The sequence below is a fragment of the Salvelinus fontinalis genome, unplaced genomic scaffold, assembly GCF_029448725.1.
Source record: "Salvelinus fontinalis isolate EN_2023a unplaced genomic scaffold, ASM2944872v1 scaffold_0001, whole genome shotgun sequence".
NCBI classification, from domain to species: Eukaryota; Metazoa; Chordata; class Actinopteri; order Salmoniformes; family Salmonidae; genus Salvelinus; species Salvelinus fontinalis.
This window is the reverse complement of record NW_026600210.1, coordinates 591,771-617,500: the sequence shown is the minus strand read 5'-3', so window position 1 is coordinate 617,500 and position 25,730 is coordinate 591,771. Positions and strand designations below refer to the sequence as shown.

The window sequence follows — 25,730 nt, the reverse complement described above, 5'->3', positions numbered from 1 at the left end:
CAGTCTCTCTTTTTCTCGTCCTCCTGGTTTTGACCCTGAGCCTGTCCTGACTGAGCTTGCGTACCTGACCACTCTGCCTGCCCCTGACCCTGAGCCTGTCCTGACTGAGCTTGCGTACCTGACCACTCTGCCTGCCCCTGACCCTGAGCCTGTTGGCCGTCCGGTACCGTTGCCCCTCCTCTGGTTTACTGACCCCTGCCTGCCTTGACCTGTCTATTGCCTGTCCCTGTCCCTGTCCCTGTCCCTGTCCCTGTCCCTGCCCCTGTCCCTGCCCCTGCCCCTGCCCCTGTCCCTGCCCCTGTCCCTGTCCCTGCCCCTGTCCCTGCCCCTGTCCCTGCCCCTGCCCCTGCCCCTGCCCCTCGGACCGCAGATTGATGGAAAAGCATGCAACAAGTGCTCAGCATTTGTGGGGACTCCTTCAAGACTGTTGGAAAAGCATTCCCCATGAAGCTGGTTGGGAGAATCGGGTGGTGTAGGTGTCCTGGAGGGCAGGTAGTTTGTCCCCGGTGATGCGTTGTGCAGACCTCTGTCACCGAAAACACTCAAACTTTTACAGATGCACAATCGAGAGCATCCTGCCGGGCTGTTTCACAGCAAACAACCGTAAGGCTCTCCAGAGGGTAGTGAGGTCTGCACAACGCATCACCGGGGGCAAACTACCTGCCCTCCAGGTCAACTACAGCACCGGATGTCACAGGAAGACCATAAAGATCATCAAGGACAACAAACACCCGAGCCACTGCCTGTTCACCCCGCTATCATCCAGAAGACGAGGTCAGTACAGGTGCATCACTGCCTGTTCACCCCGCTATCATCCAGAAGGAGAGGTCAGTACAGGTGCATCAAAGCAGGGACCGAGAGACTGAAAAACAGCTTCTATCTCAAGGACATCAGACTGTTAAACAGCCATCACTAACATTTAGTGGCTGCTGCCAACATACTGACTCAACTCCAGCCACTTTAAAAATGGGAATTGATGGAAATTATGTAAAAATGTACCACTAGCCACTTTAAACAATGCCACTTAATATAATGTTTACATACCCTACATTACTCATCTCATATGTATATGTATATACTGTACTCTATCATCTACTGCATCTTGCCATCTTTATGTAATACATGTATCACTAGCCACTTTAAACAATGCCACTTTATGTTTACATACCCTACATTACTCATCTCATATGTATATACCGTACTCTATACCATCTACTGCATCTTGCCTATGCCGTTCTGTACCATCACTCATTCATATATCTTTATGTACATATTCTTATTCATTCCTTTACACGTGTGTGTATAAGGTAGTAGTTGTGGAATTGTTAGGTTAGATTACTTGTTGGTTATTACTGCATTGTCGGAACTAGAAGCACAAGCATTTCGCTACACTCACATTAACATCTGCTAACCATGTGTATGTGACAAATAACATGGGATTTGATTTGAAATGTGATTATATTTGATTTGCCTGGCAGTTAGGCTCTAGGATCTGTTCTCACTGGCCTGAAGAGTTGCTAGGGGAGGCTTGTGTTGTGGTAACAGGATAATGGGTTGATCTTCCTGGTAGATAGAGCCAAGAGCTTTCTCTACCTCTATCAGTGTGCTAGGTTCTACTTGTGATGTGCTAGGTTCTACCTGTGATGTGCTAGGTTCTACCAGTGAAGTGCTAGGTTCTACCAGTGATGTGCTAGGTTCTACCTGTGATGTGCTAGGTTCTACCTGTGATGTGCTAGGTTCTACCTGTGATGTGCTACGTTCTACCGGTGATGTGCTACGTTCTACCAGTGATGTGCTAGGTTCTATCAGTGTGCTACGTTCTATCAGTGATGTGCTAGGTTCTATCAGTGAGGTGCTAGGTTCTACCTGTGATGTGCTAGATTCTACCTGTGAGGTGCTAGGTTCTACCAGTGAAGTGCTAGGTTCTACCAGTGATGTGCTAGGTTCTACCAGTGATGTGCTAGGTTCTACCTGCGACGTGCTAGGTTCTACCAGTGAAGTGCTAGGTTCTACCAGTGATGTGCTTGGTTCTATCAGTGAGGTGCTAGGTTCTACCTGTGATGTACTAGGTTCTACCTGTGACGTGCTAGGTTCTACCAGTGAAGTGCTAGGTTCTACCAGTGATGTGCTTGGTTCTATCAGTGAGGTGCTAGGTTCTACCAGTGATGTGCTAGGTTCTACCTGTGACGTGCTAGGTTCTACCAGTGAGGTGCTAGTTGTGGCAATAATGATTGATTGAGATGTGTGCTGTATCCCTGCTCCAGTGAAGAACAAGATAGGAGGTCTCTTCGTCTGCTGTGAAGGTTTACTGACAGCTTTAGGTCAACACTAGGGTAGTCTTTGTTTATGAGGGATGGGCAAGTAGCTAGGTAATTCCATGGTAATACTCTTCTCATATCTCTACTGTGAGTTTATATAACCCTGGTAACCATTAGCACTTGTACGTACACAGTGAATTAGAGGCACATGCATTACATACGGTAGAGTTGTTGAACAAGAGCTGGTTAGCGCACCAGAGTGGCTTGGATTTACCGTGGTGATGTAACAGAATCTACCCTGAGAAGATGAAGAGGTGTTACAGGCCATGCTCCAGCACTGTGAGTACTGTATAGAGAGTAGAGCTGATGAGTTTCTGTGATAATGACTTGTTTTTATCCTCCTAAATATGCCACAGCTTTTAACAGAACTGTGGCTGTACTATAATACTGATTGTTTTCGGCTTACTGACGTGCTGTTGACTATCTTTTAATATATTCAGAGTTATGCCTGGTGGGAATTGGTATTTTGCTTCTTTTTAAAACATTGTGGATGCACTGAAAAAAAAAAATAATAATAATAATAAAATAAAATAAACTTGATTGATTGATTGACAAACCAATTTCCTTTCGGGATTAGTATTTATTATTTATTTATTTATTTATTATTTATTAAGGAGGCCTGTACAGAATAAAAATATTCCAAAACATTCCAAGCATGTGAAAGAGTTCACGTTTTTAGATCGATATAGTGCCTTCAGAACTATTTTTTTCCTGCATTTTGTTGTGTTGAAGCCTGAATTTCAAATGGATTCAATTTAGATTTGTTTTTTGTCACTGGCCTACACACACCACACCCCATGTCAAAGTGGAATTATGTTTTTTTTTTTTTTCCGACAAATTCATTCAAAATGAAAAGCTGAAATGTCTTGAGTCAACTCCTTTTGTTATGGCAAGCCTAAATAAGTTCAGGAGTAAAAATGTGCTTAACAAGTTGCCGGAGAGGAAGGAAAGGAAAGGAAAGGAATGGAAAGGAAAGGAAAGGAAAGGAAAGGAAACCTCTCAGAGATTTCACCATGAAGCCAATTGTCACGACTTCCGCCAAAGTCGGTCCCTCTCCTTGTTCGGGAGGGCGTCGTGCGGTCGACGTCACCGGCTTTCTAGCCACCGCCGATCCACTTTTCATTTTCCATTTGTTTTGTCTTTGTTTTACACACCTGATTTCAATCCCACAATTACTGTTTCATTATTTAACTCTCTGTTCCCCTATGGGTTTTTGTGAGTGATCGTTGTATTTTTGGTCTGTCATTGCGTGCGTGTATTTGTTACTTTGTATATTTGACATTTTGAGTAAAAGTACGTTGACTACTCATATCTGCTGTCCTGCGCCTGGCTCTTGACACCAGCCACACATAGGACCCCTTTATACCAATGGTGACTTTAAAACAGTTACAGAGTTTAATGGCTGTGATAGGAGAACACTGAGGATGGATCAACAACATTGTAGTTACTCCACAATACTAAACTAAATGACAGAGTGAAAAGAAGGAAGCCTGTACAGAATAAAAATATTCCAAAACATGCATCCTGTTTGCAGTAACGCACTAAAGTAAAACTGCAAAAACATGGCAAAGAGATTAACTTTATATCCTGAATACAAGGCGTTATGTTTGGGGTAAATCCAACAACATCACCGAGTACCACTCTTCATATATTTCAAGCATTGTGGTGGCTGCATCATGTTATGGGCATGCTTGTCATCTGCAAGGACTAGGGAGTTTTTTTTAGGATAAAAAGAAATGGGATAGAGCTAAGCACAGGCAAAATGCTAGAGAAAAACCTGGTTCAGTTGGCTTTCCACCAGACACTGGGAGTTGAATTCCCCATTTCAACAGGATAATAACCTCAAACACAAGGCCAAATGTAGAACGGAGTTGCTTACCAAGACGACATTGAATGTTCCTGAGTGGCCTAGTTACAGTTTTGTGGTAAAATCTGCTTGAAATTCTATGGCAAGACATGAAAATGGTTGTCTAGCAATGATCAACAACCAATTTGACAGAGCTTGAAGAATTTTGAAAAGAATAATGGGCAAATATTGTACAATCCAGGTGTGTTAAGCTCTTAGATAATTACCCAGAAAGCCTCACCGCTGTAATCACTGTTAAAGGTGATTCTAACATGTATTGACTCAAGGCTGTGAATACTTACGTAAATTAGATATTTCTGTATTTCATTTTCAATAAATGTCTAAAAACATGTTTTCACCTTGTCATTATGGGGTTTTTATTTTATTTTTATTTTTATTATTATTATTTTTATTTTTTATTGTGTGTAATTGTGTGAGAAGAATATTTAGCACTAGAACCGCCTTAGGCCAACGGCCACCAACTTTTGATTTAGTACATTTATTTATTATTATTTTTATTTTTTATTATGTCCTGCTCCTTCCCCAACTTCTCCTAAATGTTTGTATTTTACACTGCTCAGTTGTCAGAATTTTTAAGTACCCAGCCAGGCGCTAATGCATCACTCTCTCTCCTCACTGAATGAATGATAAAAATGGAAAAGGGTAGGAATAGTTTCTGAAGGTTGTAGATGGTTCAAGTTCAGACCAACGTGATTTTCTTCTTTCTTTCCCCAGAAGGATGGTCCCAGTCTACCGTCATACGATGCCCTGGCCCGGATCCTCCCAGACGGTCCCAGTCTACCGTCATACGATGCCCTGGCCCGCATACTCCCAGACAACACCCCTCCAGCTGGGAAAACAGAGGGTCCACAGAGCAACGGCCACATCAACCAGACGTATCAGAAACAGAATCTACACAAAAGGTAATACCCCTGTAACACAGTTTGTCAAAACGGTCTTTAATATTGATATGTAGCGGTACAATGGTCACCAAATATTCATTTCTAGCTGAGTATTGTATTTTGATAATCACCAATTGTTTTTCCTTCCGTATCATCAGAGCTCCTCTCCCTGACTTTGAGGATGACCTTCAAAACAAAGTGAGCAAAGCGTCTATACCCTCACAAACCACTCTTCAAAATCACTAGACCGGTCCTCAATGAGGAGTGAGAGATGCGGGTATTGGGCTGGTTGCCTGACTCTCCTCTGAAATCCTCTGTGTCTGAGAGACAGCTCTCGTCTCAGGCCCCTGGCGTAGAACTAGGAAGCTGGTTACAGATGGTAAATTCCCCCTGGGCTGCCTAGAGACTTCTGTGTCTGTGTGCTGGTTAGTTATTCAGGGAACAACGACGACTGAAAGGTCAACAAGGCGATCCCATGGTGAGGCTTGTTGAGGGAGCTCATGGGGAGGCTGGAGGCTGTGGGATTCAGACAGTCTGAAATGGGGTATAGCTCCTCCACTGAGATCGACATGGCTGCAGATGGAATAGTTTAACATTTATCTGTGTGTCTGAGCTACTAGAGAGAAAACATGTTGATGAGACACCTTCGGGTGCTAGTGGAAGAGGTCTAGATGGCATCAAATCTCATGTTGTTGACCTCATTCTATACTCTAGTCATATGTCTTAGTAATGAGGATACTGATCAATCACGGTGTTGGACTCATTCTATACTCTAGTCACATGTCTTAGTAATGAGGATATTGATCAATCACGGTGTTGACCTCATTCTATACTCTAGTCATATGTCTTAGTAATGAGGATACTGATCAATCATGGTGGTTTTAGACCCATTTAGCCTGGATTTAATGATCGGCGTGTTATTATACTGTAAAACTTTAGTTGTAAAGAACATGTTGCCTTTGTAATACCTTTACCCTTGTCCATACCAGCACATAAATATATATCCACACACACACACACACACACACCCTTTCATCATATAGCCTCCCAGGGAGCGAGCTGACTGCCATCTGTTTGTGATGTGATTGTCCTGGAGCGACAGAGAGGAGTGTTGCAGTGAGGCCTCCATCCTGTTGTGTCTTCAAAAGCAGAAGGAGAGGAGGGAGAGAGAGGGAGGGAGAGACCCCCATCATCCACTCCTCCCTCCCACTATATCCCCTTGCTCCCCCATCACAGCCCTCCCTTACTCTCTCAAGTCATCTCCCCGTCCCCTCCACCCCCTGCTGAGCCTGCGCCCGTCCCCTGTCTCATCTGCAGTCATATGATTGTCACCTTGTGCCCTTTCAATTAGACGCTCAATTTCATCCCCAGGTCTCAGGGGGTTACTACCACACAGCCCCTCCTTCCTCCTCCTCCCCCTCTCCCAATACTCCTCCTCCTCCTCTCCCCATACTCCTTCCTCCTCCTCCTCCTCCTCCTCCTCCTCCTCCTCCTCCTCCTCCTCTCCCCATATTGCTTCCTCCTCCTCCTCCTCCTCTCCCCATACTCTTTCCTCCTCCTCCTCCTCTCCCCATATTGCTTCCTCCTCCTCCTCCTCTCCCCATACTCCTTCCTCCTCCTCCTCCTCCTCTCCCCATACTCCTTCCTCCTCCTCCTCCTCTCCCCATACTCCTTCCTCCTCCTCCTCCTCTCCCAATACTCCTCCTCCTCCTCTCCCCATACTGCTTCCTCATCTTCCTCCTCTCCCCATACTACTTCCTCCTCCTCCTATCCCCATACTTCTTCCTCCTCTCCCCATACTCCTTCCTCCTCCTCCTCCTCTCCCAATACTCCTCCTCCTCCTCTCCCCATACTCCTTCCTCCTCCTCTCCCCATACTGCTTCCTCCTCCTCCTCCTCCTCTCCCAATACTCCTCCTCCTCCTCTCCCCATACTGCTTCCTCCTCCTCCTCCTCCTCTCCCCATACTGCTTCCTCCTCTTCCTCCCCTCCCCATACTGCTTCCTCCTCCTCCTCTCCCCATACTCCTTCCTCCTCCTCCTCCTCCTCTCCCCATACTGCTTCCTCCTCCTCCACCTCCTCCTCTCCCCATACTGCTTCCTCCTCCTCCTCCTCCTCCTCTCCCCATATTGCTTCCTCCTCCTCCTCCTCCTCCTCTCCCCATACTGCTTTCTCCTCCTCCTCCTCCTCTCCCCATATTGCTTCCTCCTCCTCCTCCTCCTCCTCTCCCCATACTGCTTCCTCCTCCTCCTCCTCCTCCTCCTCTCCCCATACTGCTCCTCCTCCTCCTCCTCCTCCTCCTCCTCTCCCCATATTGCTCCCTCCTCCTCCTCCTCCTCCTCTCCCCATACTGCTTCCTCCTCCTCCTCCTCCTCCTCTCCACATACTGCTTCCTCCTCCTCCACCTCCTCCTCTCCCCATACTGCTTCCTCCTCCTCCTCCTCCTCCTCTCCCCATATTGCTTCCTCCTCCTCCTCCTCCTCCTCTCCCCATACTGCTTTCTCCTCCTCCTCCTCCTCCTCTCCCCATACTGCTTCCTCCTCCTCCTCCTCTCCCCATACTGCTTCCTCCTCCTCCTCCTCCTCTCCCCATATTGCTTCCTCCTCCTCCTCCTCATCTCCCCATACTGCTTGCGCCTCCTCCTCCTCCTCTCCCCATACTGCTTCCTCCTCCTCCTCCTCCTCCTCTCCCCATACTGCTTCCTCCTGCTCCTCCTCCTCTCCCCATACTGCTTCCTCCTCCTCCTCCTCCTCCTCTCCCCATACTGCTTCCTCCTCCTCCTCCTCCTCTCCCCATACTGCTTCCTCCTCCTCCTCCTCCTCTCCCCATACTGCTTCCTCCTCATCCTCCTCCTCTCCCCATACTCCTTCCTCCTCCTCCTTCTCCTCCTCTCCCCATACTGCTTCCTCCTCCTCCTCCTCCTCTCCCCATACTGCTTCCTCCTCCTCCTCCTCCTCTCCCCATACTCCTTCCTCCTCCTCCTCCTCCTCCACCTCCTCTCCCCATACTGCTTCCTCCTCCTCCTCCTCTCCCCATACTGCTTCCTCCTCCTCCTCCTCTCCCCATACTCCTTCCTCCTCCTCCTCCTCCTCCTCCTCCTCCTCCTCCTCCTCCTCTCCCCATACTGCTTCCTCCTCCTCCTCCTCCTCTCCCCATACTGCTTCCTCCTCCTCCTCCTCCTCTCCCCATACTGCTTCCTCCTCCTCCTCCTCCTCTCCCCATACTGCTTCCTCCTCCTCCTCCTCCTCTCCCCATACTCCTTCCTCCTCCTCCTCCTCCTCCTCTCCCCATACTGCTTCCTCCTCCTCCTCCTCCTCCTCTCCCCATACTCCTTCCTCCTCCTCCTCCTCCTCCTCTCCCCATACTGCTTCCTCCTCCTCCTCCTCCTCCTCCTCTCCCCATACTGCTTCCTCCTCCTCCTCCTCCTCCGCTCCCCATACTGCTTCCTCCTCCTCCTCCTCCTCCTCTCCCCATACTCCTTCCTCCTCCTCCTCCTCCTCCTCCTCTCCCCATACTCCTTCCTCCTCCTCCTCCTCCTCCTCCTCCTCCTCCTCCTCTCCCCATACTGCTTCCTCCTCCTCCTCCTCCTCCTCCTCTCCCCATACTGCTTCCTCCTCCTCCTCCTCCTCCTCCTCTTCCTCCTCCTCTCCCCATACTGCTTCCTCCTCCTCCTCCTCCTCCTCCTCCTCTCCCCATACTGCTTCCTCCTCCTCCTCCTCCTCTCCCCATACTGCTTCCTCCTCCTCCTCCTCCTCTCCCCATACTGCTTCCTCCTCCTCCTCCTCCTCCTCCTCCTCTCCCCATACTGCTTCCTCCTCCTCCTCCTCCTCCTCTCCCCATACTGCTTCCTCCTCCTCCTCCTCCTCTCCCCATACTCCTTCCTCCTCCTCCTCCTCCTCCTCCTCTCCCCATACTCCTTCCTCCTCCTCCTCCTCCTCCTCCTCTCCCCATACTGCTTCCTCCTCCTCCTCCCAAACCCCGCCTATAACCACACCCCCCTGCATGCTGCAGAGAGGAGGAACAAAACACCTGTATGATGATGTACAGCCAGCTAGGACACACCCTGACCTTGACTGATGGACACACACTGCTACACACCCCACTTCACAACAGGCAGACACATGTCTCACACACAGAGACACGCCGCTACAACAACAACAGACACACAGCTTCAACAATAACAGACACACAGCTTCAACAATAACAGACACACAGCTTCAACAATAACAGACACACAGCTTCAACAATAACAGACACACCGCTACAACAATAACAGACACTAAGCTTCAACAATAACAGACACACAGCTTCAACAATAACAGACACACAGCTTCAACAATAACAGACACACAGCTTCAACAATAACAGACACACCGCTACAACAATAACAGACACTAAGCTTCAACAATAACAGACACACAGCTTCAACAATAACAGACACACAGCTACAACAATAACAGACACACCACAGAGACACACAGCTACAACAATAACAGACACACCACAGAGACACACAGCTTCAACAATAACAGACACACAGCTTCAACAACAACAGACACACCACAGAGACACACAGCTACAACAATAACAGACACACCACAGAGACACACAGCTTCAACAATAACAGACACACAGCTACAACAATAACAGACACACCACAGAGACACACAGCTACAACAATAACAGACACACCACAGAGACACACAGCTTCAACAATAACAGACACACAGCTTCAACAACAACAGACACACCACAGAGACACACAGCTACAACAATAACAGACACACCACAGAGACACACAGCTACAACAATAACAGACACACCACAGAGACACACAGCTTCAACAATAACAGACACACAGCTTCAACAACAACAGACACACCACAGAGACACACAGCTACAACAATAACAGACACACCACAGAGACACACAGCTTCAACAATAACAGACACACAGCTACAACAATAACAGACACACCACTACAACAATAACAGACACACCACAACGAGAAGAGGCCAACAACAACGGCCCAGGGTTAGTTGCTCCGCTGTATGGATCAGTCAACAGTAACAGTCTGCTGGTAAATATAATGCTGTATCAGTCAACAGTAACAGTCTGCTGGTGAATATAATGCTGTATCAGTCAACAGTAACAGTCTGCTGGTGAATATAATGCTGTATCAGTCAACAGTAACAGTCTGCTGGTAAATATAATGCTGTATCAGTCAACAGTAACAGTCTGCTGGTGGATATAATGCTGGATCAGTCAACAGTAACAGTCTGCTGGTGGATATAATGCTGGATCAGTCAACAGTAACAGTCTGCTGGTGGATATAATGCTGGATCAGTCAACAGTAACAGTCTGCTGGTGGATATAATGCTGTATGGATCAGTCAACAGTAACAGTCTGCTGGTGGATATAATGCTGGATCAGTCAACAGTAACAGTCTGCTGGTGGATATAATGCTGTATCAGTCAACAGTAACAGTCTGCTGGTGGATATAATGCTGTATCAGTCAACAGTAACAGTCTGCTGGTGGATATAATGCTGGATCAGTCAACAGTAACAGTCTGCTGGTGAATATAATGCTGGATCAGTCAACAGTAACAGTCTGCTGGTGGATATAATGCTGTATCAGTCAACAGTAACAGTCTGCTGGTGGATATAATGCTGGATCAGTCAACAGTAACAGTCTGCTGGTGGATATAATGCTGGATCAGTCAACAGTAACAGTCTGCTGGTGGATATAATGCTGGATCAGTCAACAGTAACAGTCTGCTGGTGGATATAATGCTGGATCAGTCAACAGTAACAGTCTGCTGGTGGATATAATGCTGTATCAGTCAACAGTAACAGTCTGCTGGTGGATATAATGCTGTATCAGTCAACAGTAACAGTCTGCTGGTGGATATAATGCTGGATCAGTCAACAGTAACAGTCTGCTGGTGGATATAATGCTGTATGGATCAGTCAACAGTAACAGTCTGCTGGTGGATATAATGCTGTATCAGTCAACAGTAACAGTCTGCTGGTGGATATAATGCTGTATCAGTCAACAGTAACAGTCTGCTGGTGGATATAATGCTGGATCAGTCAACAGTAACAGTCAGCTGGTGGATATAATGCTGTATCAGTCAACAGTAACAGTCTGCTGGTGGATATAATGCTGGATCAGTCAACAGTATCAGTCTGCTGGTGGATATAATGCTGTATCAGTCAACAGTAACAGTCTGCTGGTGGATATAATGCTGATGGATCAGTCAACAGTAACAGTCTGCTGGTGGATATAATGCTGTATCAGTCAACAGTAACAGTCTGCTGGTGGATATAATGCTGGATCAGTCAACAGTAACAGTCTGCTGGTGGATATAATGCTGTATCAGTCAACAGTAACAGTCTGCTGGTGGATATAATGCTGTATCAGTCAACAGTAACAGTCTGCTGGTGGATATAATGCTGGATCAGTCAACAGTAACAGTCTGCTGGTGGATATAATGCTGGATCAGTCAACAGTAACAGTCTGCTGGTGGATATAATGCTGTATCAGTCAACAGTAACAGTCTGCTGGTGGATATAATGCTGGATCAGTCAACAGTAACAGTCTGCTGGTGGATATAATGCTGTATCAGTCAACAGTAACAGTCTGCTGGTGGATATAATGCTGGATCAGTCAACAGTAACAGTCTGCTGGTGGATATAATGCTGGATCAGTCAACAGTAACAGTCTGCTGGTGGATATAATGCTGTATCAGTCAACAGTAACAGTCTGCTGGTGGATATAATGCTGTATCAGTCAACAGTAACAGTCTGCTGGTGGATATAATGCTGTATCAGTCAACAGTAACAGTCTGCTGGTGGATATAATGCTGGATCAGTCAACAGTAACAGTCTGCTGGTGGATATAATGCTGGATCAGTCAACAGTAACAGTCTGCTGGTGGATATAATGCTGATGGATCAGTCAACAGTAACAGTCTGCTGGTGGATATAATGCTGGATCAGTCAACAGTAACAGTCTGCTGGTGGATATAATGCTGTATCAGTCAACAGTAACAGTCTGCTGGTGGATATAATGCTGTATCAGTCAACAGTAACAGTCTGCTGGTGGATATAATGCTGGATCAGTCAACAGTAACAGTCTGCTGGTGGATATAATGCTGTATCAGTCAACAGTAACAGTCTGCTGGTGGATATAATGCTGGATCAGTCAACAGTATCAGTCTGCTGGTGGATATAATGCTGTATGGATCAGTCAACAGTAACAGTCTGCTGGTGGATATAATGCTGGATCAGTCAACAGTAACAGTCTGCTGGTGGATATAATGCTGTATCAGTCAACAGTAACAGTCTGCTGGTGGATATAATGCTGTATCAGTCAACAGTAACAGTCTGCTGGTGGATATAATGCTGGATCAGTCAACAGTAACAGTCTGCTGGTGAATATAATGCTGGATCAGTCAACAGTAACAGTCTGCTGGTGGATATAATGCTGTATCAGTCAACAGTAACAGTCTGCTGGTGGATATAATGCTGGATCAGTCAACAGTAACAGTCTGCTGGTGGATATAATGCTGGATCAGTCAACAGTAACAGTCTGCTGGTGGATATAATGCTGTATCAGTCAACAGTAACAGTCTGCTGGTGGATATAATGCTGGATCAGTCAACAGTAACAGTCTGCTGGTGGATATAATGCTGTATGGATCAGTCAACAGTAACAGTCTGCTGGTGGATATAATGCTGTATCAGTCAACAGTAACAGTCTGCTGGTGGATATAATGCTGTATCAGTCAACAGTAACAGTCTGCTGGTGGATATAATGCTGTATCAGTCAACAGTAACAGTCTGCTGGTGGATATAATGCTGTATCAGTCAACAGTAACAGTCTGCTGGTGGATATAATGCTGTATCAGTCAACAGTAACAGTCTGCTGGTGGATATAATGCTGGATCAGTCAACAGTATCAGTCTGCTGGTGGATATAATGCTGGATCAGTCAACAGTAACAGTCTGCTGGTGGATATAATGCTGTATCAGTCAACAGTAACAGTCTGCTGGTGGATATAATGCTGTATCAGTCAACAGTAACAGTCTGCTGGTGGATATAATGCTGGATCAGTCAACAGTAACAGTCTGCTGGTGGATATAATGCTGGATCAGTCAACAGTAACAGTCTGCTGGTGGATATAATGCTGTATCAGTCAACAGTAACAGTCTGCTGGTGGATATAATGCTGGATCAGTCAACAGTAACAGTCTGCTGGTGGATATAATGCTGTATCAGTCAACAGTAACAGTCTGCTGGTGGATATAATGCTGGATCAGTCAACAGTAACAGTCTGCTGGTGGATATAATGCTGGATCAGTCAACAGTAACAGTCTGCTGGTGGATATAATGCTGTATCAGTCAACAGTAACAGTCTGCTGGTGGATATAATGCTGTATCAGTCAACAGTAACAGTCTGCTGGTGGATATAATGCTGTATCAGTCAACAGTAACAGTCTGCTGGTGGATATAATGCTGGATCAGTCAACAGTAACAGTCTGCTGGTGGATATAATGCTGGATCAGTCAACAGTAACAGTCTGCTGGTGGATATAATGCTGATGGATCAGTCAACAGTAACAGTCTGCTGGTGGATATAATGCTGGATCAGTCAACAGTAACAGTCTGCTGGTGGATATAATGCTGTATCAGTCAACAGTAACAGTCTGCTGGTGGATATAATGCTGTATCAGTCAACAGTAACAGTCTGCTGGTGGATATAATGCTGGATCAGTCAACAGTAACAGTCTGCTGGTGGATATAATGCTGTATCAGTCAACAGTAACAGTCTGCTGGTGGATATAATGCTGGATCAGTCAACAGTATCAGTCTGCTGGTGGATATAATGCTGTATGGATCAGTCAACAGTAACAGTCTGCTGGTGGATATAATGCTGGATCAGTCAACAGTAACAGTCTGCTGGTGGATATAATGCTGTATCAGTCAACAGTAACAGTCTGCTGGTGGATATAATGCTGTATCAGTCAACAGTAACAGTCTGCTGGTGGATATAATGCTGGATCAGTCAACAGTAACAGTCTGCTGGTGAATATAATGCTGGATCAGTCAACAGTAACAGTCTGCTGGTGGATATAATGCTGTATCAGTCAACAGTAACAGTCTGCTGGTGGATATAATGCTGGATCAGTCAACAGTAACAGTCTGCTGGTGGATATAATGCTGGATCAGTCAACAGTAACAGTCTGCTGGTGGATATAATGCTGTATCAGTCAACAGTAACAGTCTGCTGGTGGATATAATGCTGGATCAGTCAACAGTAACAGTCTGCTGGTGGATATAATGCTGTATGGATCAGTCAACAGTAACAGTCTGCTGGTGGATATAATGCTGTATCAGTCAACAGTAACAGTCTGCTGGTGGATATAATGCTGTATCAGTCAACAGTAACAGTCTGCTGGTGGATATAATGCTGTATCAGTCAACAGTAACAGTCTGCTGGTGGATATAATGCTGTATCAGTCAACAGTAACAGTCTGCTGGTGGATATAATGCTGTATCAGTCAACAGTAACAGTCTGCTGGTGGATATAATGCTGGATCAGTCAACAGTATCAGTCTGCTGGTGGATATAATGCTGTATCAGTCAACAGTAACAGTCTGCTGGTGGATATAATGCTGTATGGATCAGTCAACAGTAACAGTCTGCTGGTGGATATAATGCTGGATCAGTCAACAGTAACAGTCTGCTGGTGGATATAATGCTGGATCAGTCAACAGTAACAGTCTGCTGGTGGATATAATGCTGTATCAGTCAACAGTAACAGTCTGCTGGTGGATATAATGCTGTATCAGTCAACAGTAACAGTCTGCTGGTGGATATAATGCTGTATCAGTCAACAGTAACAGTCTGCTGGTGGATATAATGCTGTATCAGTCAACAGTAACAGTCTGCTGGTGGATATAATGCTGGATCAGTCAACAGTAACAGTCTGCTGGTGGATATAATGCTGGATCAGTCAACAGTATCAGTCTGCTGGTGGATATAATGCTGTATCAGTCAACAGTAACAGTCTGCTGGTGGATATAATGCTGATGGATCAGTCAACAGTAACAGTCTGCTGGTGGATATAATGCTGTATCAGTCAACAGTAACAGTCTGCTGGTGGATATAATGCTGGATCAGTCAACAGTAACAGTCTGCTGGTGGATATAATGCTGGATCAGTCAACAGTAACAGTCTGCTGGTGGATATAATGCTGTATCAGTCAACAGTAACAGTCTGCTGGTGGATATAATGCTGGATCAGTCAACAGTAACAGTCTGCTGGTGGATATAATGCTGGATCAGTCAACAGTAACAGTCTGCTGGTGGATATAATGCTGTATCAGTCAACAGTAACAGTCTGCTGGTGGATATAATGCTGTATCAGTCAACAGTAACAGTCTGCTGGTGGATATAATGCTGGATCAGTCAACAGTAACAGTCTGCTGGTGGATATAATGCTGGATCAGTCAACAGTAACAGTCTGCTGGTGGATATAATGCTGTATCAGTCAACAGTAACAGTCTGCTGGTGGATATAATGCTGGATCAGTCAACAGTAACAGTCTGCTGGTGGATATAATGCTGTATCAGTCAATAGTAACAGTCTGCTGGTGGATATAATGCTGTATCAGTCAACAGTAACAGTCTGCTGGTGGATATAATGCTGGATCAGTCAACAGTAACAGTCTGCTGGTGGATATAATGCTGATGGATCAGTCAACAGTAACAGTCTGCTGGTGGATATAATGCTGTATGGATCAGTCAACAGTAACAGTCTGCTGGTGGATATAATGCTGTATCAGTCAACAGTAACAGTCTGCTGGTGGATATAATGCTGGATCAGTCAACAGTAACAGTCTGCTGGTGGATATAATGCTGTATCAGTCAACAGTAACAGTCTGCTGGTGGATATAATGCTGGATCAGTCAACAGTAACAGTCTGCTGGTGGATATAATGCTGTATCAGTCAACAGTAACAGTCTGCTGGTGGATATAATGCTGGATCAGTCAACAGTATCAGTCTGCTGGTGGATATAATGCTGTATGGATCAGTCAACAGTAACAGTCTGCTGGTGGATATAATGCTGGATCAGTCAACAGTAACAGTCTGCTGGTGGATATAATGCTGGATCAGTCAACAGTAACAGTCTGCTGGTGGATATAATGCTGTATCAGTCAACAGTAACAGTCTGCTGGTGGATATAATGCTGGATCAGTCAACAGTAACAGTCTGCTGGTGGATATAATGCTGTATCAGTCAACAGTAACAGTCTGCTGGTGGATATAATGCTGTATCAGTCAACAGTAACAGTCTGCTGGTGGATATAATGCTGTATCAGTCAACAGTAACAGTCTGCTGGTGAATATAATGCTGGATCAGTCAACAGTAACAGTCTGCTGGTGGATATAATGCTGTATGGATCAGTCAACAGTAACAGTCTGCTGGTGGATATAATGCTGATGGATCAGTCAACAGTAACAGTCTGCTGGTGGATATAATGCTGTATCAGTCAACAGTAAATGTCTGCTGGTGGATATAATGCTGTATCAGTCAACAGTAACAGTCTGCTGGTGGATATAATGCTGTATCAGTCAACAGTAACAGTCTGCTGGTGGATATAATGCTGGATCAGTCAACAGTAACAGTCTGCTGGTGGATATAATGCTGGATCAGTCAACAGTAACAGTCTGCTGGTGGATATAATGCTGGATCAGTCAACAGTAACAGTCTGCTGGTGGATATAATGCTGGATCAGTCAACAGTAACAGTCTGCTGGTGGATATAATGCTGGATCAGTCAACAGTAACAGTCTGCTGGTGGATATAATGCTGTATGGATCAGTCAACAGTAACAGTCTGCTGGTGGATATAATGCTGGATCAGTCAACAGTAACAGTCTGCTGGTGGATATAATGCTGTATCAGTCAACAGTAACAGTCTGCTGGTGGATATAATGCTGGATCAGTCAACAGTAACAGTCTGCTGGTGGATATAATGCTGGATCAGTCAACAGTAACAGTCTGCTGGTGGATATAATGCTGTATCAGTCAACAGTAACAGTCTGCTGGTGGATATAATGCTGATGGATCAGTCAACAGTAACAGTCTGCTGGTGGATATAATGCTGGATCAGTCAACAGTAACAGTCTGCTGGTGGATATAATGCTGGATCAGTCATTATGCTGTATGGATCAGTCATTATGCTGTATGGATCAGTCATTATGCTGTATGGATCAGTCATTATGCTGTATGGATCAGTCATTATGCTGTATGGATCGGTCATTATGCTGTATGGATCAGTCATTATGCTGTATGGATCAGTCATTATGCTGTATGGATCAGTCATTATGCTGTATGGATCGGTCATTATGCTGTATGGATCAGTCATTATGCTGTATGGATCAGTCATTATGCTGTATGGATTATAGTCATTATGCTGTATGGATCAGTCATTATGCTGTATGGATCAGTCATTATGCTGTATGGATCGGTCATTATGCTGTATGGATCAGTCATTATGCTGTATGGATCAGTCATTATGCTGTATGGATTATAGTCATTATGCTGTATGGATCAGTCATTATGCTGTATGGATCAGTCATTATGCTGTATGGATCAGTCATTATGCTGTATGGATCGGTCATTATGCTGTATGGATCAGTCATTATGCTGTATGGATCAGTCATTATGCTGTATGGATCAGTCATTATGCTGTATGGATCGGTCATTATGCTGTATGGATCAGTCATTATGCTGTATGGATCGGTCATTATGCTGTATGGATTATAGTCATTATGCTGTATGGATCAGTCATTATGCTGTATGGATCAGTCATTATGCTGTATGGATCAGTCATTATGCTGTATGGATCGGTCATTATGCTGTATGGATCGGTCATTATGCTGTATGGATCAGTCATTATGCTGTATGGATCAGTCATTATGCTGTATGGATCGGTCATTATGCTATATGGATCAGTCATTATGCTGTATGGATCGGTCATTATGCTGTATGGATCAGTCATTATGCTGTATGGATCAGTCATTATGCTGTATGGATCAGTCATTATGCTGTATGGATTATAGTCATTATGCTGCATGGATCAGTCATTATGCTGTATGGATTATATTCATTATGCTGCATGGATCAGTCATTATGCTGTATGGATTATAGTCATTATGCTGCATGGATCAGTCATTATGCTGTATGGATTATAGTCATTATGCTGCATGGATCAGTCATTATGCTGTATGGATTATAGTCATTATGCTGCATGGATCAGTCATTATGCTGTATGGATTATATTCATGATGGAAAATAAGCTCATATTCAAGAGAATCTGCATGTTCCAATCTGATTTTCAACATGCTCAGACTTAACGACTGAATGACACCTGTCCATCAGTGTGACTGCTTGCCATGTGACCTGAGGTGTACAAGGATAGTTATATTGTGTGTCTGCTCCTGCCATGTGAGCCGTCTCTGTCTCGCTGCTGTTTTGCCGTCATAAAGGACAGGTTCCCTGGATATCAAGCAGGACAGGGTCTTATGTTCACGCTGGAACTAAGGGGTGGCGGTACAACAGGGAGGATTATGTTACAATGTACCGTAGCCAGCCAGCCAGCCTGCCAGCCAGCCAGCCAGCCAGCCTGCCAGCCAGCCAGCCAGCCTGCCAGCCTGCCTGCCAGCCAGCCAGCCAGCCAGCCAACCTGCCAACCAGCCTGCCAACCAGCCTGCAAACCAGCCTGCCAACCAACCAGCCAGCCAGCCAACCAGCCAGCCAGCCAACCAGCCAGCCAGCCAACCAACCTGCCAGCCAGCCAACTAGCCAGCCAACCAGCCAACCAGTCCTCTGTCATGTCCTCTGAACAACCTTCTAACAACCAAATCTCACACCTAAAGAGATTAAAGGAAACCTGGAGAAATTAGGAGTATTAATTATGCAGACATTGAGCCTTGTAACTAATTGTAAAACACGTGGTTCTGCTGTAGCTGGGATGGTTGGCTCATCTTGTTTGGTGCAGTGAGACCAGAAACTATGACAGATTTGTTGTCCTGCCAGGCCCATAGGCATGCATTAGATCTGCTGCAAATCTGAAAGCAGATGCTTGGGACTCTAGAGACATCTAGTGGTGGTGAATTGGATAACACTTAATAACCATTAGGATGCCTGATGCAGGAAACCCATGCGTCACATTTGTACATGTTGGTCATTAAGCAGACACTCTAATCCAGAGCGATTTACAATTAGTACATTCACTTTAAGACAGCTAGGTGAGTCAACAACATGTCACAATCGTATCAAGTACATTTTCCCTCAACAAAGTATTTAACCAGGAAAGTTAGTACTAGCGGGAAAAGATAACGTGTTATTCTTTTGGTGTCTGTATTAGGATCTGCGCCACTTCCTGTTCTCTACAGATGTCGTAGAGCATTAGGACCTGAGCCACTTCCTGTTCTCTAGAGATGTCGTAGAGTATTAGGACCTGAGCCACTTCCTGTTCTCTACAGATGTCGTAGAGTATTAGGACCTGAGCCACTTCCTGTTCTCTACAGATGTCATAGAGTATTAGGACCTGCGCCACTTCCTGTTCTCTACAGATGACGTAGAGCATGAGCCTGCAATAGCGAGTCACTTCTTTGATGTTTGCAGAGAAAGGCAGGGTGTTTTCTAGAGTCACGCCAAGGTTCTTTGCACTCTGGGAGGGGGACTTCGTGGAGTTGTCAACCGTGATGGAGAGGTCTTGGAGCGGGCAGGCCTTTCCGGAGAGGAAAAGCAGCTCCGTTTTGTCAAGTTTGAGCTTGAGGTGGTAGGCCGAGATCCAAGCTGAGATGTGCCAGGCACGCAGAGATGCATATTGCCACCTGGGTGTCAGAAGCGGGGAAGGAGAAAAGTAGTTAAGTGGCATCCGCATAGAAATGATAGGAGAGACCATGTGAGGATATGACGGAGCTGAGTGACTTGGTGTATAGAGAGAAGAGGAAAGGGAAATTAATTGAAGTCACCCAGTACGATGAATGGTGAGCCATCGTAGTGAAATTAGCTTATCAAGGTCTCAAGTTAATTGAAGAACTCTCCAAGGGCACCTGGTGGGCGATAGATGACAACAATGTTCCGTTTGACTGAACAAGTCACAGTGACAGCAAGGAATTAAATCGAGGAGATGGACAGGTGAGAAAGGGAGAAAAGAGAAAATCTCCATTTAGGAGAAAGGAGTAGATCTGTGCCACCACTGCGACAACCAGATGCTCTGGGACTATGAGAGAACACATAATCAGATGAAGCAGCTTATTTTAGAGAAATAAACATTAAATTATCTGGCAACAGCTTTGGTGGACATTCATGCAGTCAGCAGGCCAAAACTGGAGACATCTGTGGCATTGTTTTGTGTGACAGAACTGCACATTTTAGAGTGGCCTTTTATCGTCCCCGGCACAAGGTGCACCTGTGTAATTATCATGCTGTTTAATCAGCTTCTTGATATGTCACACCTGTAAAGTGGATGGATTATCTTGGATTATCTTGGCAAAGGAGAAATGCTCACTAACAATTTGTGCACAAAATTTGAGAGAAATGAGCGTATTGTGTATCTGGAACATTTCAGGGATCTTTTATTTCAGCTCATGAAACATGGGACCAACACTTTACATGTTGTGTTCATATTTTGGTTCAGTATAGAGGACCAGAATATGGCGAAGACCCCTGCTGACGTCACAGTATCTGAACGTCCCTGCTACTACACATCTGTCCCCCGCTTCCTGTTTCTCTGCCCCCCCACCCCTGCCTGTTTCGCTGTCCCCCCCTTCCTGTTTCGCTGTCCCCCCCTTCCTGTTTCGCTGTCCCCCCCTTCCTGTTTCTCTGTCCCCCCCTTCCTGTTTCGCTGTCCCCCCCTTCCTGTTTCGCTGTCCCCCCCTTCCTGTTTCTCTGTCCCCCCCTTCCTGTTTCTCTGTCCCCCCCTTCCTGTTTCTCTGTCCCCCCCTTCCTGTTTCTCTGTCCCCCCCTTCCTGTTTCTCTGTCCCCCCCCTGCCTGTTTCTCTGTCCCCCCCTTCCTGTTTCTCTGTCCCCCCCTTCCTGTTTCTCTGTCCCCCCCTTCCTGTTTCTCTGTCCCCCCCTTCCTGTTTCTCTGTCCCCCCTGCCTGTTTCGCTGTCCCCCCTGCCTGTTTCTCTGTCCCCCCTTCCTGTTTCTCTGTCCCCCCTTCCTGTTTTGCTGTCCCCCCTTCCTGTTTTGCTGTCCCCCCCCTTCCTGTTTCTCTGTCCCCCCCTTCCTGTTTTTTCTGTCCCCCCCTTCCTGTTTCTCTGTCCCCCCCTTCCTGTTTCTCTGTCCCCCCCTTCCTGTTTCGCTGTCCCCCCCTGCCTGTTTCTCTGTCCCCCCCTGCCTGTTTCGCTGTCCCCCCCCCTCCTTCCTGTTTCTCTGTCCCCCCCTGCCTGTTTCGCTGCCCCCCCCTTCCTGTTTTGCTGTCCCCCCCTTCCTGTTTCTCTGTCCCCCCCCTTCCTGTTTCGCTGTCCCCCCTTCCTGTTTCTCTGTCCCCCCCTGCCTGTTTCGCTGTCCCCCCCTTCCTGTTTCGCTGTCCCCCCCTTCCTGTTTCTCTGTCCCCCCCTTCCTGTTTCTCTGTCCCCCCCTTCCTGTTTCTCTGCCCCCCCCTTCCTGTTTCTCTGTCCCCCCCCTTCCTGTTTCTCTGTCCCCCCCTTCCTGTTTCTCTGTCCCCCCCTTCCTGTTTCGCTGTCCCCCCCCTGCCTGTTTCTCTGTCCCCCCCTGCCTGTTTCGCTGTCCCCCCCCCTCCTTCCTGTTTCTCTGTCCCCCCCTCCCTGTTTCGCTGTCCCCCCCTTCCTGTTTCTCTGCCCCCCCCTTCCTGTTTTGCTGTCCCCCCCCTTCCTGTTTCGCTGTCCCCCCCTTCCTGTTTCGCTGTCCCCCCTTCCTGTTTTGCTGTCCCCCCTTCCTGTTTCGCTGTCCCCCCTTCCTGTTTTGCTGTCCCCCCCCTTCCTGTTTCTCTGTCCCCCCCTTCCTGTTTCTCTGTCCCCCCCTTCCTGTTTCTCTGTCCCCCCCTTCCTTTTTCTCTGTCCCCCCCTTCCTGTTTCTCTGTCCCCCCCTGCCTGTTTCGCTGTCCCCCCCTTCCTGTTTCGCTGCCCCCCCCTTCCTGTTTTGCTGTCCCCCCCTTCCTGTTTCTCTGTCCCCCCCTTCCTGTTTCTCTGTCCCCCCCCTGCCTGTTTCTCTGTCCCTCCCCCTGCCTGTTTCTCTGTCCCCCCCTTCCTGTTTCTCTGTTCCCCTCCTGCCTGTTTCTCTGTCCCCCCCTTCCTGTTTCTCTGTCCCCCCCCTTCCTGTTTCTCTGTCCCCCCCCTGCCTGTTTCGCTGTCCCCCCCTTCCTGTTTCGCTGCCCCCCCCTTCCTGTTTCTCTGTCCCCCCCTTCCTGTTTCGCTGTCCCCCCTTCCTGTTTTGCTGTCCCCCCCTTCCTGTTTCTCTGTCCCCCCCTTCCTGTTTCTCTGTCCCCCCCCTGCCTGTTTCTCTGTCCCCCCTTCCTGTTTTGCTGTCCCCCCTTCCTGTTTCGCTGTCCCCCCTTCCTGTTTTGCTGTCCCCCCTTCCTGTTTCTCTGTCCCCCCCTTCCTGTTTCTCTGTCCCCCCCTGCCTGTTTCTCTGTCCCCCCTTCCTGTTTTGCTGTCCCCCCTTCCTGTTTTGCTGTCCCCCCCTTCCTGTTTCTCTGTCCCCCCCTTCCTGTTTCTCTGTCCCCCCCTTCCTGTTTTGCTGTCCCCCCCTTCCTGTTTCTCTGTCCCCCCTCTTCCTGTTTTGCTGTCCCCCCCTTCCTGTTTCTCTGTCCCCCCCATTACTGTTTTGCTGTCCCCACTTCCTGTTTCTCTGTCCCCCCCTTCCTGTTTCTCTGTCCCCCCCTTCCTGTTTCTCTGTCCCCCCCCTTTCTGTTTTGCTGTCCCCCCCTTCCTGTTTCTCTGTCCCCCCTTCCTGTTTCTCTGTCCCCCCCTTCCTGTTTCACTGTCCCCCCTTCCTGTTTTGCTGTCCCCCCCTTCCTGTTTTGCTGTTCCCCCTTCCTGTTTCTCTGTCCCCCCCTTCCTGTTTCTCTGTCCCCCCCTTCCTGTTTCTCTTTCCCCCCCCTCCTGTTTCTCTGTCCCCCCCTTTCTGTTTCTCTGTCCCCCCCTTCCTGTTTCGCTGTCCACCCCCTTCCTGTTTCGCTGTCCCCCCCTTCCTGTTTCGCTGTCCCCCCCTTCCTGTTTCGCTGTCCCCCCTGCCTGTTTCGCTGTCCCCCCTTCCTGTTTCTCTGTCCCCCCCTGCCTGTTTTGCTGTCCCCCCCTTCCTGTTTTGCTGTCCCCCCCTTTCTGTTTCGCTGTCCCCCCCTTCCTGTTTCGCTGTCCCCCCCCTTCCTGTTTCTCTGTCCCCCCTTCCTGTTTCTCTGTCCCCCCCCCCTTCCTGTTTCTCTGTCCCCCCTTCCTGTTTCTCTGTCCCCCCTTCCTGTTTCTCTGTCCCCCCCCTTCCTGTTTCGCTGTCCCCCCTTCCTGTTTCTCTGTCCCCCCCTTCCTGTTTCTCTGTCCCCCCCTTCCTGTTTCGCTGTCCCCCCTTCCTGTTTCTCTGTCCCCCCCTTCCTGTTTCTCTGTCCCCCCCTTCCTGTTTCTCTGTCCCCCCCTTCCTGTTTCTCTGTCCCCCCCTTCCTGTTTCGCTGTCCCCCCCCTTTCCTGTTTCGCTGTTCCCCCCCAAGGCAGAGATCGCTGACCGGATGTTTCTCTGTCCCGCCCCTTCCTGTTTCTCTGTCCCCCCCTTCCTGTTTCTCTGTCCCCCCCTTCCTGTTTCGCTGTCCCCCCCTTCCTGTTTCGCTGTCCCCCCCTTCCTGTTTCGCTGTCCCCCCCTTCCTGTTTCGCTGTCCCCCCTGCCTGTTTCGCTGTCCCCCCTTCCTGTTTCTCTGTCCCCCCCCCTGCCTGTTTCGCTGTCCCCCCCTTCCTGTTTTGCTGTCCCCCCCTTCCTGTTTCGCTGTCCCCCCCTTCCTGTTTCGCTGTCCCCCCTGCCTGTTTCGCTGTCCCCCCCTTCCTGTTTCTCTGTCCCCCCTTCCTGTTTTGCTGTCCCCCCCTTCCTGTTTTGCTGTCCCCCCCTTTCTGTTTCGCTGTCCCCCCCTTCCTGTTTCGCTGTCCCCCCCCTTCCTGTTTCTCTGTCCCCCCTTCCTGTTTCTCTGTCCCCCCCCCTTCCTGTTTCTCTGCCCCCCCTTCCTGTTTCTCTGTCCCCCCTTCCTGTTTCTCTGTCCCCCCCTTCCTGTTTCGCTGTCCCCCCTTCCTGTTTCTCTGTCCCCCCCTTCCTGTTTCTCTGTCCCCCCCTTCCTGTTTCGCTGTCCCCCCTTCCTGTTTCTCTGTCCCCCCCTTCCTGTTTCTCTGTCCCCCCCTTCCTGTTTCTCTGTCCCCCCCTTCCTGTTTCTCTGTCCCCCCCTTCCTGTTTCGCTGTCCCCCCCCTTTCCTGTTTCGCTGTTCCCCCCCAAGGCAGAGATCGCTGACCGGATGTTTCTCTGTCCCGCCCCTTCCTGTTTCTCTGTCCCCCCCTTCCTGTTTCTCTGTCCCCCCCTTCCTGTTTCGCTGTCCCCCCCTTCCTGTTTCGCTGTCCCCCCCTTCCTGTTTCGCTGTCCCCCCCTTCCTGTTTCGCTGTCCCCCCTGCCTGTTTCGCTGTCCCCCCTTCCTGTTTCTCTGTCCCCCCCCCTGCCTGTTTCGCTGTCCCCCCCTTCCTGTTTTGCTGTCCCCCCCTTCCTGTTTCGCTGTCCCTCCCTTCCTGTTTTGCTGTCCCCCCCTTCCTGTTTCTCTGTCCCCCCCTTCCTGTTTCTCTGTCCCCCCTTCCTGTTTCTCTGTCCCCCCCTTCCTGTTTCTCTGTCCCCCCCTTCCTGTTTCTCTGTCCCCCCCCTTTCCTGTTTCACTGTCCCCCCCTTCCTGTTTCTCTGTCCCCCCCCCTTCCTGTTTCGCTGTCCCCCCCTTCCTGTTTCTCTGCCCCCCCCCTGCCTGTTTCGCTGTCCCTCCCCCCATCACTGTTCCTAAACCTCTCCGTTACTACCGGTCTGTCTGTCCTACCTTTTCTCTGTCACCCCTTCCTGTTTCTCTGTCCCCCCCTGCCTGTTTCGCTGTCCCTCCCCCCATCACTGTTCCTAAACCTCTCCGTTACTACCGGTCTGTCTGTCCTACCTTTTCTCTGTCACCTAGGAAGTGGAGAACTACCGGACAGCGATGCGTAAGATGGCGGATGACGTCATAGCCCTGAGGACCCAGGTGGTAACCTTGGGGACGGACAACAGCCAACTCCGCAGTGACCTCACGCTGCACCAGGACCTAGGACGCCACCTACTGGACGACGTTGATGTAGGCGTCATGACCAAGGCAGAGATCGCTGACCGGATAGGTAAACCCTTTATTACGTAATAATACTATGTAAACATACGAGCATCACACGCTGACCCCGACTTCCCTCTGCACTTCGATATAGTCTTTCCACCCTGTTCAGTCCAGCAACTGGTCCCAATGTAGAGGAAATGGTCCCATTTCTTATTATTTATGCGAGTGCCAAGAACGTTTACTTTCCAGCTAACAGTCTCAATAACTTCTGGTTGTCATGGCAGCAGACAGGTTTATTTCTTGAGAAGTTGTAAAGTTTAATTT

At 48.1% G+C, this 25,730-nt stretch overlaps 1 protein-coding gene across 6 annotated transcripts in view; it reads left to right on the top strand.

The window, feature by feature from the left end:
- The first annotated feature begins 1,014 nt into the window (after window positions 1-1,014).
- ccdc33 (coiled-coil domain containing 33) overlaps window positions 1,015-25,730 on the top strand; it is a 103,841-nt gene continuing 79,125 nt past the window's right edge. For 2 of the 6 annotated variants that reach the window (XM_055910112.1, XM_055910106.1), the window contains exons 1-4: window positions 1,278-2,597; window positions 4,900-5,087; window positions 5,225-5,264; window positions 25,278-25,473. In XM_055910112.1, the coding sequence (XP_055766087.1) occupies window positions 2,565-2,597; window positions 4,900-5,087; window positions 5,225-5,264; window positions 25,278-25,473 (457 nt within the window). In that variant the 5' untranslated portion in view covers window positions 1,278-2,564. Of the gene's footprint in view, window positions 2,598-4,899; window positions 5,088-5,224; window positions 5,265-25,277; window positions 25,474-25,730 lie in introns of all 6 variants that reach the window. The other 4 variants (XM_055910110.1, XM_055910107.1, XM_055910108.1 and 1 more) reach the window with 4 other exon arrangements.